At 39.0% G+C, this 15913-nt stretch overlaps 1 protein-coding gene across 2 annotated transcripts; it reads right to left on the bottom strand.

The window, feature by feature from the left end:
* Window positions 1–8639: 8639 nt before the first annotated feature.
* Window positions 8640–15887, bottom strand: cpz (carboxypeptidase Z). 2 transcript variants are annotated; one of them, XM_085163253.1, is made up of 13 exons: window positions 15655–15887; window positions 15158–15190; window positions 14430–14481; window positions 13964–14286; window positions 13642–13857; window positions 12904–13100; window positions 11276–11437; window positions 10756–10914; window positions 10539–10674; window positions 10279–10418; window positions 9872–9971; window positions 9561–9706; window positions 8640–9457 (listed from the first exon to the last, which is right to left on the bottom strand). In XM_085163253.1, the coding sequence occupies exons 1-13, from the start codon at window positions 15746–15748 to the stop codon at window positions 9254–9256; spliced, it is 1962 nt and encodes a 653-aa protein (XP_085019379.1). In that variant the 5' UTR covers window positions 15749–15887; the 3' UTR covers window positions 8640–9253. The 2 variants fall into 2 exon arrangements, with proteins under 2 accessions (XP_085019379.1, XP_085019378.1); XM_085163252.1 differs by having other exon boundaries at window positions 12865–13100; window positions 15655–15886.
* Between the last annotated feature and the right edge of the window lie 26 nt (window positions 15888–15913).

The following is a 15913-nucleotide window of genomic DNA, read 5'->3' as shown; positions in this document are numbered from 1 at the left end:
GTTTAGTTCAAGTACTGACATTAATTTTGAATGACATTTCAACTTTAGCATTTGACTTCATCGCCCCGATTCAACATCAGACAGTGAATCAGACATATTTTAAAATATCTCGAGTGAATCTTTTGACTGATCATCCATGAGGACATTTTAGACACTGTAAGAACTCCACAATAAATAATCCCATTAGTCGGATGAATGGTCAGACAATTTTACCTCCATAAACTCTCAAATACACAAAAAAAAAAATCACCTTGATTTTGAATGCATTGAAGTGAAAAATAATTGCATTGACCTTTTTTTCTCCTCATTAGCTTTGCTCACTTCTACCCTGAATCATTATGAGTAATTCTAAAAATGCAGCTTTCCATAGGGTTGCATCTTCCGCTTTTATATTTGTCTCTGTGCTTGTGTAGCTTTGGGGCATTTTCCTGACAGAGAAACAGTTAGAGTAGGAATAGTTTGGGGAAATTCTGTCTTCACATCTGTCTTATCTTCTGCCCAGCATCCTTTGGTAATGGTAAGTGTAATGGTATGTATTGTTCACTTCAGAGCAGGGCAATGTATTTAGTTCATGGCCCAGTTTAGTAAACCTTCTAATTTGTTAAAGTTCTGGAAATTAACATTCTTTTACATCAGCAATGGATCAGATGACCTCTTGTAGTGGGAAAGTTATCACTCAGGAATTAAACGGCAGAGAATTCAGAGAATTACCACCCTGCTGTAAAGTTTCACTTTTTACTGTAAGCCACTTTCAGCTCTGATTAACAAACTTGCACTGCCTGTCCAGCATCAAAAAGCAGATTAATGTAATGTAACTCGCAACCCCCACACCATTTCATTTTGGGCTGGAAGATGAAGTCGAAGGAAACTTGGCCACAGTTAGAGACTCGGCTCTTATCACCAAGATAATAATAGCTATAAGCTGAATTTCTGGAATTACTTCTAACTAAAAGTTTGAGTATCTTTAATTTTACAGCATGAAAAACCTAGTCGTCACAGCAAATATTTATTTATTTCATAGTATAAAGTCAGACGTGAGCACACGGCTTTTTCTCACATCATAAATTCGTAATTGTGCATGCTATCTGTCTGTGAGAAGTTGCTGACAGAAGTTGCCCTAGGAAATCGACATAATCACAAACAAATGGTGCATAGCTGTGTCACGTTTCACACATATTGTTGCTGCTTACGGCTACACCGCCCCAACCTCTGACCCCTCAGAAACAAGACACTGGTTGTTATGGTATAATTCTACAACAAAAGTATTATAGGAAAATGAAAAACAGATACTGTCTCTTAACAAATCTTGAGCAATAAAAGCCAAGTTTCCGAGGAACACGCGAGATTTTTACAAGGAAAATCAGCTTCTCAATTTACTAAATGAATGCACAATACTGGAATTGTCACGATCATGCACTGTAATTTTTATCTTGTCATATTAATGGTTTGAAATCACAGGAAGGTTAAAGATATAATCTCGACTTCCAAATACAGGCCAGATTTAATGAGAGTGGTTTGAGAAAGCAGATGACGGGGGAAGCCCAGAAACTTTTTTTTTTTTTTTTTTTAATTCCATCCTTTTAGCTTTTTCCTTTTATAGCTGTGTTCATAACAGTGAACAAAATCACAACATATAAAGAGAAGAATGAAGGGTAAACAAACTGACTAGTACTGAAACTGCCACTTGTTCAGCGAGCGTAAGCTGGCAAATTAGTTTTGGGGTCAGACCCCGAGTCTGTTCTATTGTCTGCCACAACACCAACTCGTCATGCTTCTGTGGAAAAAATCAAATAAAATAATAGCAGTCCAACAGGAAAGATCAGTTGATGTTTTAGTAAATCCGTGTGACGGGCATTGTTGAGGTCACAGATGGGTAGCCATGAGAGTGTTTTGTAAAGGAAGTGACTCAGAGAAATCTCTAAACGAGTGCTGCTCAAACAAGGTCTTGGTTGTCACACGAAACAGGTTTTGACTTGAGGGAGAAAACAGACACATTAATAGGATGTTTCAGTTAATACCACTACAGCAGTTTCCTTTCACTGCATGACATGGATAAGTCCTGCCATGTAATTTTTATGGCACCAGGTGATACAGTAATCTTGAATAGAATGGAAAATGACAGTCACAGCAACAGCAAATGCTGTGAGCATATTTATGCATTACACTTGGATTCAACAAAGAATGAATCACTTACTAACACTTCCTATTACATCATTGCTGTTTTTGTAAACTGAGGAGCTGCCAGTTCAAGTCTGAACTGTTTTTTCAAAGTTTGTAATAATTTATGCAGCTTTTAATTCGAGCTTCTCTTTCCAGTGTCCTCTCAGTCACACTGAAGCATGCATACACCTCTTTCAGTTACTCGTGCACCCTGTAACCTACCGCACCCACACACACACGTACACACAGTCAACTGTTCCTCTTCCCTTGCAGTGTGCACGTCCAGTGGCAGGCCCGAGTCTGTAATTGCTGCCTCTGTGGCGTGGACAGACAGGCGAACTGGGGATTGGAGATGACACGCACCCATTATTAGTGGACCAAGTGCTGTTTTTGCAATTACTGAGGATTTGGCTGAACACACTGAATCAGACTCTGGGATTCTCTATTCAGAAGCCATTTCAACTCCAACTGGCTGCACAGCTTCTGTTGGCCCCGGCCTAAACAGCACTGGGCTGGGCCTCTGTGCGGGCCTGAAAATCTGTTCTGGGGAAATGCATTTTGAAGAATATGAACCTGAATTTGTTTTAGATTGTGTTTATTTGGTTATCCTTTGACTGGAAAGCACTTATGGGTGAACTCCTGTAGTTGTTTTGTTTGCTTTAATGTGACTTGATCTGAGTTTTCTTACATTTTTATCTATGAGATAGCACCAAAAGGGCAGGCAGGCAGAACCACACAGAATTATGAAAAATACTTCAGAATAGGAGCACTGAACCTCTATTCTACCCATCTACCAACCTCTTATTTGCACTAAAGTGTTGTTTTATATGTTGGGCAATAACTGATGTAACAGAAGAAAAACTACACAATAATAAATAAATCTTCTTCTTTATTTATTTATTATTATTTTTTGCTTTGCCTTTTATTTGTCAATTAAAAATACTTTTGACTTTTGGAAAATGACTTGGACAATGTAGTAAATGGATGCCCAGCACCTCTGAAGGTCACTTTAATCAGTCACTCCCTACCAGAAGTGGGAAGTAACAAAGTACAAATACTTTGTTACTGTACTTGAGTAGAATTTCCAGGTCTCTATAACATGTGACATCTATGTTTCATACATTTCATTATTTTTCATATTGTGAAATGTGCTGCAAAACAATCTGAGGTAGACTAACTGTGTTAAAGGTTGCATGAAGAATACTCTGCAGGTGAGTGCAGGACAAACAGGTTAGTTTGCTGCACTGTGATGGATTTCGATCAGCTCTTCACAGCCTGTACATTAAGAAAACCTGAAGCTTTCAATAGAAATTGTTGTGCATTATGATTCTTTTACCCACACTGAGAAATTACAACTAATTTTAGGGTTCCCCACCTACTGACTCGCACTTTGACCTCTTCCCTACACATTTTCCTGTTTAGAGGCAAAGTCACACTCTACAAAGAGAGCTGTTATTTTATTTTCCTTATTTTTCTCTGCTCATGTTCTACTTAAATAAAAATATAGGCTAAAATGAAGTTTGTATTTCTATCTACAAATAATATTTTAGTATTACATTAATATAGCACCAGGTTCAGTTGCCTTTGCATATAAATAAGTGGTAGAAATGTTCTTCAAGGAGCTTCTTTTGCTTTCTTACTTTGAGTACATTTCAGAGCCGGTACTTTTTGACTTTTACTTAAGTAAAGAAGTCAAATCCGGACTTTAACACTAATATCTGTGCTTCTACTCAAGTACAGAATGTCTGTACTTTTGCCACCTCTGCTGTAGAGACATTAAGCTACAAAACACCTGTCCTCTTGATCCACTCATGAGCAGAAAGCACAAAATACAAGTGTAAACAATCACGATGATGGATGGTGAACCAGAACGATGTGTTCTGATGCATCCGCAACACGTTCGTAACAGGTAATGTGTCCCGCATTGCAGCAAATAACCGCTTCCTGTCAATCTGAAAGGATAGTAAAACCGGGACATGTATTTCTGTTCTCAAAACCTTTAAGCAAATGTGGTACTTGACTGCTGACAGACAGATGTTATAACTCTGCAGACTTAGTAGCACAAGTGAAAGTGTTAAACTAGAAACCCTGGAGATACTTGATATAAAACTAACTATACTAGAAGATTTTCTCCAAGGCACAAATCTGCACAAGCCACAATGCAGCACAAAAGTAAGCCTATCAGCACAGCTAGCCAAAACAATTTGGTAGAGGGGTCCTAGACATACATATTAGTTCTGCCCAGCAGATCAGTAAGTGAGGGGGAACGACTAGAAGCCAGCCAGCCATTCAGGCATAAGGACAGCTTGAACTTGGCTAAGTCTATATGGCCTGGTTCTAGGGCTGACGTTGTGGTGGTTGTGCCAGCAGCCAGTGGCTGCTGCGTACCTGCAATCTCCCTGATGATAATGCAACATGGCAGCCCCGAGGGCAAAGCCCATACAACTTTCTCAGCCCTCTCAGAGTAATTGGTGACCCCTGAACTTGCCCTTCATATAAAAGGAGGAAAAGGAGGGTAAAGGAGAGACAAGAAAAGGAGGGGGGGACAGGACAAGCGATAGTCAACGGAGACACTAGAAAAGGGGAGACAAGGTCATATGAAAGAAAGGAAGACAGAAGGCAAAAGAAAAGAAAACCCAAGAAGACATGAGCTGGGAGGAAAAGGTTAATCTCTTTTACTGTGGATAGTTTGAAAGTTCATCAGACACACAAAAGTCTGCAGCCCAGTTGTGTGTGTCCTATATTGGGGGCATAAGAGGAGACCAAACATTTCCAGTGTATTCTATAACTACATACTGTCTAATGAATAGTTACAGAAATCACGTTTTCTCATTTGTTTATTAGAGCTTTAACAGTGCTAAAGCAAGACTGCCACTAATTTTATTGGCATTTATTCGTATTTTTGGCGTATTTCACCAAGACAACAAAATAAAACTCTTCTTTCTGTTGTTTATATATCGCTATGTTATCATTGTTCTGTATGAGCTAACCCTTTTTGGCTATTTAGTCTCGTTAAGCAATACAGAACAACAGGCATGTGTTTTCAGACTAACCAAACTGGAAACAATTGCTGGCTACCTGACTTTACAAAGCTACTTCAAGCACAGACTGCTTGATTCTTCACTGAATGTTCAAACTTCACTGTTTACTTAACTGTTGATATTTTACTTTGGGAGAATTGTAGAGATGCTATAACAAAGTTTTGCTGACAAATTTTCCCAGTGATGCCTACTGGGAAAATTATTAAGAAGAACTAACCCCCCCCAACAGACACACACACACACACACACACACACACACACATTTTCTTAACTGCTTATCTATGTGAATGCTGGTGTACCTCAAAACTTATCTTTTTAAAGTACTCGTTTTTTCATATTTACATGTTCACAGAGCTCAAAAATGAAGAAAAAACATAGATAACAAAATTGATAAAAGATTAAAAGTATTTGAACAGTCTTTGTTTTAAACTTTGGTTTGAAAATATTATATTTATCTTTTTTTTCCAACAATATCTTTATTATTTTTTACATTTTAATGACTTAGAAACAGTCCAACATTCTGTATACTACATGAACATACACTCCTCTCAGACAGCAAAAAGAAAACAAAAAAGTTGTCAGATTTATCACTCCATTAAAGGCCTAAATTTGTCATTATCCCAAATCAAATGTCATTGCCCTCAGTCCTCGTCCTCCTCAGATAATACAAATCCTTCTACAAAATTCACAAATGGTCTCCACACCTTGTCAAAAACATCCAATTTCCATTTCAGTATACATGTTATCCGCTCCAATGGCAAAGCCACCATCATTTGTTTTATCCACTGTGTGATACTCGGTTCCCTTGTTTTTTTCCATTTTAGTGCAATTAATCTTTTTGCTTGTAACAAACCCATATCAATAAACATTCTGTCACTTTTTGTGTACCTCATGTTTTCTGGGTACAATCCCAGAATAAGGAAGCCAGGATCCAAAACAACCTCCTTGGATAATATTTGTTTCATAGTTTGTGTTACTGCAACCCAAAAGGAGCCAATCTTCCTGCAATCCCAAATACAATGCCAAAAGTTACTATATTTATCTTTTTAAAACTTAAATCATGTAATCGCTTGTGATAGAAATGTTGTTGTTTTTTTGTTTTGTTTTTTTTAAAACCATCAACATAGAGCGGAGACTGTGAGAAAAGACAAAAGATCCTTAACAGTCTCAGTGTCAAATGTGACAGCACTACCATCTGCCTATAGCCTAGATTGGGGTTTTTGGTAAATTTGGTAATGTTCCCTTGTTTCTACAACTGTTTGTTTAACACATTATTAAAAATAGCCTGAACAATTTTGTCTGTTACCAACTGTATCGCACCAAGCTTACCGCTAACCAGTTCTTTCAACCACGTAAGTAAAGAAATGCGCTACAGGGCCTTTTTGTGTCCAGTGACTTGCAGGCTGAGTCTTGTGTGTGTAGCATGGTTACTTGTGTTTCAGCTTGGGTCACTACAGACATTAATCTTCATAAAGTTCAAACTTCGTCTGTATCAAAAACAATAATTAGAATCAAATTCATTTGAAATATCACTTAATTCTATGGGGTTTTTTTCAACATGTGTAAAAAGATAATCCAGGAGGCATTACTTTTCATTAAAAATTATTTTTAATTGCATATGAGCAGTGCAATAATATATTTTTAACAAAGTTACGTGTAGGTACAAAAGCCTACATTTAAATAAAAAGAGCTTCAATCCAAATTAGTACTGCTGGTAAACTTTTATGCACATTGCATTTTGGGGTTGCAAACTATGATTTAGAATAGCACAGCAACCTGTCACTTTAAAACTTTATAGTGCATTTACTTGTTGCGGCTCACAGTTATGCATTTCAACACACAGCACAGTCTTATGGAAGTGAGATATTTTTGGTCCCTCAATATGTCTATAAAGTTTACCCAAGGATCCCTATACTCCTCATCTCACCTCTTTATCTTTGGGCTATACATATTAGTTTGTTCCATGGTATTCGTCACTCCAGCCCCGTCTGCGTGCATTTTTCTAAGCGGTATGAATCCATTGGTCTCCACTGACGGAAAATAATTGCAGAGCAAACAAATCATCTCTGCCACATTGAGCAGGCCTCTACTCCTGGGGCATAGCAGCTAGATAACTATAGGAATGAAAGACTGACTGACGCAGAGGGAAAGGAAGGCGAGGACGAGAGCAGGATAGAGGAAGCTCAGAGCAAAGTGGTTTGGCATTTGCATTATATATGCAGAGTGTTAAAAAGTGTTATGTTGGAGAAACTGATGCAGTCAGATTGAAAGTGACTACATGGTGCACAGGGAAAGCCAGAGAAAGAGAGAGGGCCAGAGACCTTAGTGGAAGACTGCCAGATGGAAACTCACTCCAGGAACATAAGGAGGAGGCATCTGGGAACACACCGCCTTGGAAAAAGAAAAAAAAAAAAAAGATAATTATAGCATGATGCAAAAATGGCCTTTCAAAAAGAAAACCTACATCTAGTATAACCGTGTTCTTGCTTTAATATCAGCAGCACGGTTCAGTGAGGACTCAGAAGAAGAGTGTTTCTAAAATCTACACAGCCCAACTCAGGCTGCTTCACTGTGTTAGTATCACTAGTACTTACTATTTCTACTTTATAGGCTACAGGCCCGAACAGAAGAGCAATGGAGGGGAAGTGCACGCTTAAACAACTCTTCCCACAAAACCCACAATACTTCAACCAAACTACCCAGAGGTGAAAAGCCATTAACCTGGAAAGGGGAGAATTAAATCTGTTTTAAATTAAATATGCCTACAAATTGTTAGCAATTGCGCAACTTACCTCTGTGTGAACATAGCCTATATCACCTTAAAATTTGCACCTGAAGGAAAGTCACGTGTCAAACTGAAAAATAGCATTGTTGCGCTGGGCTTTTCTCGCAGATACAAGTCAATAACTTGTCAACTGTCAGTTCACATTCTCCTTTCAGAAACGCAAAGAGTAATAATGCACGGAGCAGCTGGCAGCATTAACTGTGGTACTACATATATGACTACGGAGTTAGCAAAACAACTGTCGTGCAATGCTAAAAATCACAACAGAGCACCTGGATAAGGCGCAAGGATACAGGACGCACTTGCACGCCAGCACTACATGTTCTTCCGCTGGATAGCTTAAAAACATAAGAATAAAAACAACTTCACTGTGACAGCTTATCCTCTCTTCTGGGTATTCCTGAGATTCGCATGGACCTTTAACTCAACTCAAATGTGGAAATTTAATTGAACTGTGAAATGTTTTTCTAACATTTAACAAATTACTAAAGAAATGTATAAACTCTTTAATGAAGAATACAAATGGACTTTACGCTAATTAGAGAATTCATTGTTGAAGTCGACGAAAATACCATTATATGTTCTCTTGCGCCCTCTAGTGACATAATACGAAAACCACTCCCCGAAGTTGAAATATAATTGAAACAAATGAGTGCCAGAAATATTCACTGTTTATTTGTTATGCTTGTGGGGGGGGGAAGCAAGGCTTTCTACAGTTTTGAGATGACACAGTGTTGCTGCTAATCCAAGCTCTATGTCACATGCTGTTACTGATCCAGAGGGCTTACATTTTTTGTGTATTGTATAAAATATGGATAAATGTTACAAAACATTTACTTGTACATGCCCATAAAAAAATAAACATAACAAATCCCAACTCATTTTTTAATGTACACAAATGTTGCTGTAAAGCTGTAAGCAAAATATCAAGTCCCATTTCTTCTATTGTGTTCTCTATTGTGATGAGGTTTTAGGGGATGATTGTGGCATCCATATTTCATTCATTATTCAGTAAATGCTGCTTCAAAGTAATGCTGCCAAATCTCACTCACAGCCCAAAATTAAATGTGTTGCCCCTTGGAAAAAATGCTAATTCACTTCCTTACAGGAAGTACTGCAATGTGTTCGGTTACTGCTGGTTAGTGTCACAGCTCCTGCTACATAAACGCCTCTGAGAACACCAGTGGGACTGGATGTAAAATGGTCCTTCACCAGTCTCCTTATGTGGTGGAGGTGGTAATCAGGATCTTTATTGTCCCAAATGTGTCTACACATTTCTCAGCAGCCAGGTTGGAGGTGAGATACCAGACTGGGAGAAGTAGTTCCACCACCATGGTTTTTCCTCCCTCTCTCTCCCACTATCACCCACATCTGGATCCCTGTATTGCTCAAACTGGTTGTAGGGGTCAAATCGATCCCATGTGTCTGATGTGGGGAAGAGGTGGTCATCAATATCGGGCTCCACGGGAACCTGGATGCAGGACATGAGTGAAAATGTTAGAGCAGAGGTGAGGAAGGAGGTAATATTTAAAAGAAGGTGGTACAGAGGGTACAGCGGGACTTTGAAGACAAACCTTCTGCAGGACAAAGTCAACACGTCCAGCCTTGCTCATGGTGTGAGGCAAATAAACTCTCTTGCTGACCTTGGAGTATCCTTTGGCTGTGGCTGTCACGATGTGAGTTCCAGGGTTAAGCAGCCTCCAATAGTCTCCATCTTCAGCTGGAAGAAAGGCAATAAGTAGACGCGGAACGGTGGGAGGGAAAGTGAAGAAAGTTAAAAGAAGAAAATCAGTAAAATGTGTATTGTCTAAGGTTAATTTACACATTTACAAGTGGATAAAAAGTAAGACTCCAACACATCAAATATTGACATAGTTATGTATACCTGTGGTGACATCTTTTCTAACACCCCTGATGGAGATTGTTGCATCTTTTATTCCATTACCATTACCATCCTTAACTATTCCCTTTATTCCTCTGTGGACCTGTTTAGAGAAAAGGAATACAATGGAAAGATTTGTCAAGCGTTAGTTGGTTTAGTTTTTTTTTCCTGAACAGAGTAATTATCCATGCGTTCAACATTATAATTTAGCAATTTACTTACCATCGATGATTTATAGTATAGATTTATAGTATAGTATAGTATATATATATATGACATATAGATTATGAACATGCTACTATATCTTGTTTAACTTTGAAATATTAAAAAAACAAAAACTTTGAAATATTATTATTTGAACAGATATTTCTCTTTATTCACAGTTAAGATTAAAAAAAAGTGACACTTACAGATTCAAGAAAACTGAGGAGAGCTTCTTTATTCCTCTTCCATTCTGGGTACAGCTCAGCCTCTGAGGGGAATTTGTCGCATCCAAGCTCCACGGTTATCTCAAGACAGTTAGTGTGTAAATAATTAAAGTCTGACATACCTGCAAAAAGTAGGAGAGGTGCACACATTGTGGGAAACTTGGGAAAAAATATTTACGTAAAGAAGTTTGATTTATGTCTTTTGCTGTGAGAATTAAAGAGTGGAGTTAAAAGTATCTCACCACCAGCAAAACTGTACCACAGTGCCCCATTGATAATCCCCCGAGTTCGATAAAAGGAGGCACCACACCTCTCTGTGTCATTGTTTGACATAGTGGCATGAGCATCGGCATATGTGCGAGCCAGCTGCTTGAAGACCTGAGCATTGGCAGATTATTGGCCAAGGTAGACATTGATTGTTATTAGAAATCTGCTACCTAAAAAATTCCGCTCCCCTACCTGTTCATCTGGAGTGGGGGAGAACATCCGCTCCTCAAGAGGATGTCTAGAGTAGTCAAATGGATAGGAGATCACCAGATCCCCTCCGTGGAGGCTGGCAGACTGAACGAAAGGCAGAGACCTGACCCACTTCATCACTGCGTAAGTCTCTGGTGCCACCTACAGTAAAAAGAAAAGATTGAATCATTTTTGGAAGCCAATATGAAATAACTGCTGGAGATCATTTCTGGTAATTGTTAGTAAATTAGTACTATCTTCTTAAGAGTTGATGCATGCTCAATCATCCATGTACAGAAATCCCAAAAAGTTGCTTCTGGTCATCTGGATGCAGCATTTTCAGTGGGAGAAACTAAAATTGCTAGTTTCAGTCATTATGCAAATGTTCTGTTAATAAGTTTGGGGAAACCTGCAGTCAGCTGGGACTGAAGAAGTCACTTGGATGACTGACAAAACGTTTCTGCCACTGAAAAATCTCTACGTCCAGAGGAACAGAGTCAACTTTCTGGCACTGCCTTCTTACCTTCCCAAACCAGTATGCGTCAGGAATCGGGATGTGGTCGGTACGGTAGTGCCTGCTGCGTCGATTCCGGTACAAGGCAGACGTAAGGTCCGGAAAGTTCCGGTTCAGGTCAATATTCTGGGCATTGGTTCGACCGTTGGTCCAACCATTCAACAAGTGACCCTGAAACATTTAGATTCACACTAAAAGCATTAAAATGTGTAAGGCTACTGAGACTGATGACAACATTAACTGTAACGATGTCATGTCCAGACATTAGTAGGTGCCGTGACTATATTAAGAGTAAGATATTATGATTATTAGTCAGGAATCCAAGAAGGAACATGTTAGACTATGACTGTTAATTCTATTGTTAACATGAAGACAAAATCATATATCCGTCAAGAGAAAGAGTAGCGAATAGAAGCAGAAGCCATTAAGTCTTAAACATAAGATGAGATGAGATAAGCATTATTGTCATTGTAAGCACAAGCATGCAATAAAATTGGAATGAGTACAACAATTTCTTTATCTCATCCAAATAATCAACAAAGTTATTTTTTTTTGGATTATTTAAATTGTTACATGCTGTAAACATTTATGTATATGTGTCCATATACAGAACAGATATTTCGACATTCTGTTTTAACTCTCTCTCTTTTTTTTTTAAATAAATACAAATGGAAAGTTACCACACTACATGCAGTACATAACATTTAAAATATGGTCATATTCATATAAAATGTGTGATACGCTCTAAACTTTTGTATTTAAATCATGCTCTCTGGATAAATCACTCAGAGCAGTAAATGTGTTTGTGGGTGCTGCTGTATTTAAATTATTGCACAGTACATGTAATGACAATGGCAGTTCTAACAGTGGACTTCATAATCTTTTTATCAATCCTGTATCAAACAGCTGATACTCACATTAAAGCATGGAGACAGTCAGTGTATTCTTTTTATGCAGAGTGTGTCAGAGGCACAACATCAAGGCTGCATGCCTATGCAACATTTCAAATAAATGTTCCACCACCAGTGTTGTTATTCCGAGTATTCATTAAGAGATGCCAGCATAGAAGTCTCGCCGTGTTTGAGAATCCAGCATAATGCGTGCCAGAATAAACAGAGCTCAGAGACTTCTACAACTGCTCAACAGGCAAGTGAAGCAAGGTACATGCAGATTTCCCACTGCCAGCTATGATATTTATGCAAACTTAATTTCAAAAATTTTGAAACCCTGACAAATTCAAATCAAAGTTTATGCATTTGTCTGGGAGTAGGTGGACTTGCCCTGGGCAACAAGACTATGTAGACAGACAAGCAGACAGGCTGACAGAGAAAGAGGTAGGAGGTGGAAGCCTGGAGTCATTTCATAGAGCTTCTGTGCTTACACAGTTATGTATTAAATAGTTAAAAGTTTCCTCTTAGGTTTCAAATTTCACAGTCCACAATCCACATTGAAAAGCTCTGTGCATTAGCTGTTCTTAGCAGATTGACCCACTCTTCCACCTTCACACCTGAAGCCGAGCAGACTAAATAGACGAAGATCAATCAATAAATTGAGATCGGATAATGACAGTTTGCCTTTTTTCTGTTAACAATATTTACTTCATGGTTGATGAGCTCCGGGTCATTGTTATCCTCTACCTCTGAGGCAGCTAGCTCATAGCCATCGGGGTTCATGGAGGCTAGAATATGGATGCGAGTGGTGTTGATGATGGTCTGAATTCTTTGGTTTCCCAGGATATATTCCGAACACAGGTACTGGGCCAAATAGATGAGCAGCTGGCGGCCCAGCACTTCGTTGCCATGCATGTTGCCCACCAACTTGATCTCTGGCTCTACTACAGTTCATGGACAGAAGTGCAAATCATTAAATCTGCATTCTCTTATTTATTTTTTTTAAACTTTTGCCATTTTGAGCAGAACAAGCAATAAACACAAATCAAATTATGTATTTAGGTAGTTGTTCTGATAAATTTAATAACTGTGTGTGTGTTTAAACAACCTAAGAGGGGAGGGGGTCAAAATAACCTTTCAGGTATGTTTGTGTCAATTATCTACTTTTAAAGAAAGCACCTGGCTTGTTAGCTGACACTATATTGAGAATATATATTTAGTGTAGAAAATCTAAAGCTAAAAACAATTTTAAGAGGGCTAATATAAAGCCAAACAAATAAAGATGAGTAAGGGATCTTGCATTTAAAACATTAAGCTAAATAATGGTAAAACCCTGCAGGGCTGATAGGAGGTGCTATTCGCTGATAAGATCACAAATAGCGATGCTGTATGTAAAATATCTGACCATTTGTTTTCCCCAAGTCTTAGAGAGGTAAAACATTTTTTAAATAACATCATACATTTGCATTAACCTTCCTTACTCACATAGCTCATGTTGTCCTGGGTTGTTGGTGAACTCAATCACCAGTAGATCCCTGCCCTCGGTGCTCCGTCCGATGCTGTAGACGTGGGAGATATGAGAGCACTTGGCTGCTGTTCTCTTCAGGATGCTGTACATCTGTGCATTGGAGGTGTAGGTGAACTGAATGATAGTACTGGGCTCCTGAGGAGTGAGACTGGACAGTGCTTGCTCCTGTCTGGCTGGAGGAGGGACACCAAGATTTAGAGGAAGCCAAGAAGAGTGCTTCAAAAGAGCGTCAGACTTACTCAGACTAGGCAGTATACAGAGCATCAACATGACCTTTACCTTTCAGCCCTGCCAGCGGATCAAAGCAGCCTTCTTGGTCACTGGCAAAGAAGCGGTCACAATCCAGGAAATAAGGCCAGGCCATCTCAATGGCCTCAAAGGCATGTATGCAGTCCTTCCTCAGTGCCTCACATGTGCTCCGGCAGGGTTTGACCATCTTGTCATCTCTGCAGGGTGAGGCCAGTACTGAGCAACCTACAAGACGAATCTCAGGGGAGCACTCCCCATTCAAAAGGCCATGGATGACACTTAGGAGGAGGTACTCTGCTCCTGACTCTGCCTCCAAACGAGTCCGATGACCAAGGATGTTAGGGAATATGGTTCTGGATATAATGTATACATGATTTTTAACAGCATGATTTACATCAACATGTAAAACAATTTAAAAAAAACAGCACCTTATGAGACCGTTGTGTAGTGACAGTTTTTGTTGGCACAGATTTCTTGGCCAAGCCCTGTTACTTACCTAGAGTATTCCAAATCATTACAATAGCCCAGGTTCAGCTCTGTGCATTTAGCTGTTGGAACAGAGTAGATGTAAAGAAAGATAAGGAGTCAAAAAGAGGACACACATGGTTCGACTAAATCATTATTTTTAAGTATTCTTTACATGCTTTTTTTTTCTGCCAGTGCTCAAATATAAAGACTATACTGTAAATCACATATTTACAAGTAGTTTGAAGATAATTCCTTATCTCTTTGGATACAGTTCATATGGATTACATGGTTTGAGTTTTTCACATTCCTTCAGAGCTCTGATGTTGTATGATTATGTGCCATTAGCCCTGACTTGTTATGACTTGTTCACTGTCTCTTGGATGAGAATCAATGAGATAAGTTTTTTTGGGGGGAAAGCACCATTTGCTATCAGCTTTTATAAGATTTTGTGGGAAAACTGCTAATTTGTCTGATATAGCACCTCATCACAGAATAGACAAGCACAAATCCTCCCATACAGGCTGAACCTTGGTACTGCATTTTTTTTCTTTATGTCAGAGATTACAGCTCTATCTCATCTATCTGGAGCAGATGCATGCTGCATCTCGTAGGTACAGCTCTTCTGTTTTACCTGACTCAAGGGTCAGGTCATGGGCTCAAAATTCAACTAAGGCCACGCTCCACGGCTAGGTTTATCCAATCGTTATTCAATCCATGCAGTTAAAAATTTGTCCAGTAAAAAAAAAATGCACATACGTTTTTCTTCATATGCACTGTTGCTGCATCTTCCTGTGAAAAAAATAAATAATACAAACTCAAAAATGTATAAACATCGCTCATTGAACGCTAGATGGAGACATCGTAACAACAATCCAAAGAAGAAACTCCATTTAAAATCACGTTTATTCAGAAACAAACAGCAGCTGGCCATGAGTCTGTCACACACATTTATTCTTAAATCTCCCTTACACGTCTCTGCAGAGTCTAATTTGGCTATTATGTAATAAAACTGAGAAATATGCAGACTAAAAAAGCGCCTATTAGCTGTCTCGAAGCAGAGAATTAAAATGAATAGGTAGGCCTTAAAATTATTTGAATTAGTATCCGGGTAACTTAACATCAGAAGTCGAAAGCAGTCTATCAGCTAAACCGTGTGGACGTTAAGTTCTGTTTTAACTCCCACGGACTCTAAGCATGCATCACAGGTTTGGGTTTGCACGGTACGCGTATTTGTTTGGACCAGATGACCTTACCTAAATACTCGTCTCCTGGATGGCAATTCTGCTGCGCGACGCACAACGAAGTTTTCGCCCAGAAAAGAAACATTACCAAAAGTCCTAGCTGCATGTTGGAGTGCTTTGCGCTGCCAGAAAACTCGGTGTGTGATGTGGCAGTGTGTGTTTGAAGCTGCCACTTTTCGTTTTCTATGCTGGATGATAATTACCACCCACAGGACGGAAACCTCCTTCCTTTGTTTTGTCGGTGCATCCCTGACCTGTAAAAACTGAGGCG

Source organism: Neolamprologus multifasciatus, chromosome 6 (genome assembly GCF_963576455.1).
Source record: "Neolamprologus multifasciatus chromosome 6, fNeoMul1.2, whole genome shotgun sequence".
Classification (NCBI taxonomy): domain Eukaryota; kingdom Metazoa; phylum Chordata; class Actinopteri; order Cichliformes; family Cichlidae; genus Neolamprologus; species Neolamprologus multifasciatus.
This window is presented reverse-complemented; position numbering and strand designations above follow the sequence as displayed.

What these genes read in the sequence shown, in the direction of transcription:
- cpz (XM_085163252.1), bottom strand. Translation starts at nt 15,748, where the DNA reads ATGCAGCTAGGACTTTTGGTAATGTTTCTTTTCTGGGCGAAAACTTCG. An exon ending in CGGAGCTCATCAACCATGAA is followed by an intron (nt 11,438 to 12,864) that starts GTAAATATTGTT and finishes TAAATGTTTCAG; the next exon opens with GGTCACTTGTTGAATGGTTG. An exon ending in CCCCCACTCCAGATGAACAG is followed by an intron (nt 10,675 to 10,755) that starts GTAGGGGAGCGG and finishes GCCAATGCTCAG; the next exon opens with GTCTTCAAGCAGCTGGCTCG.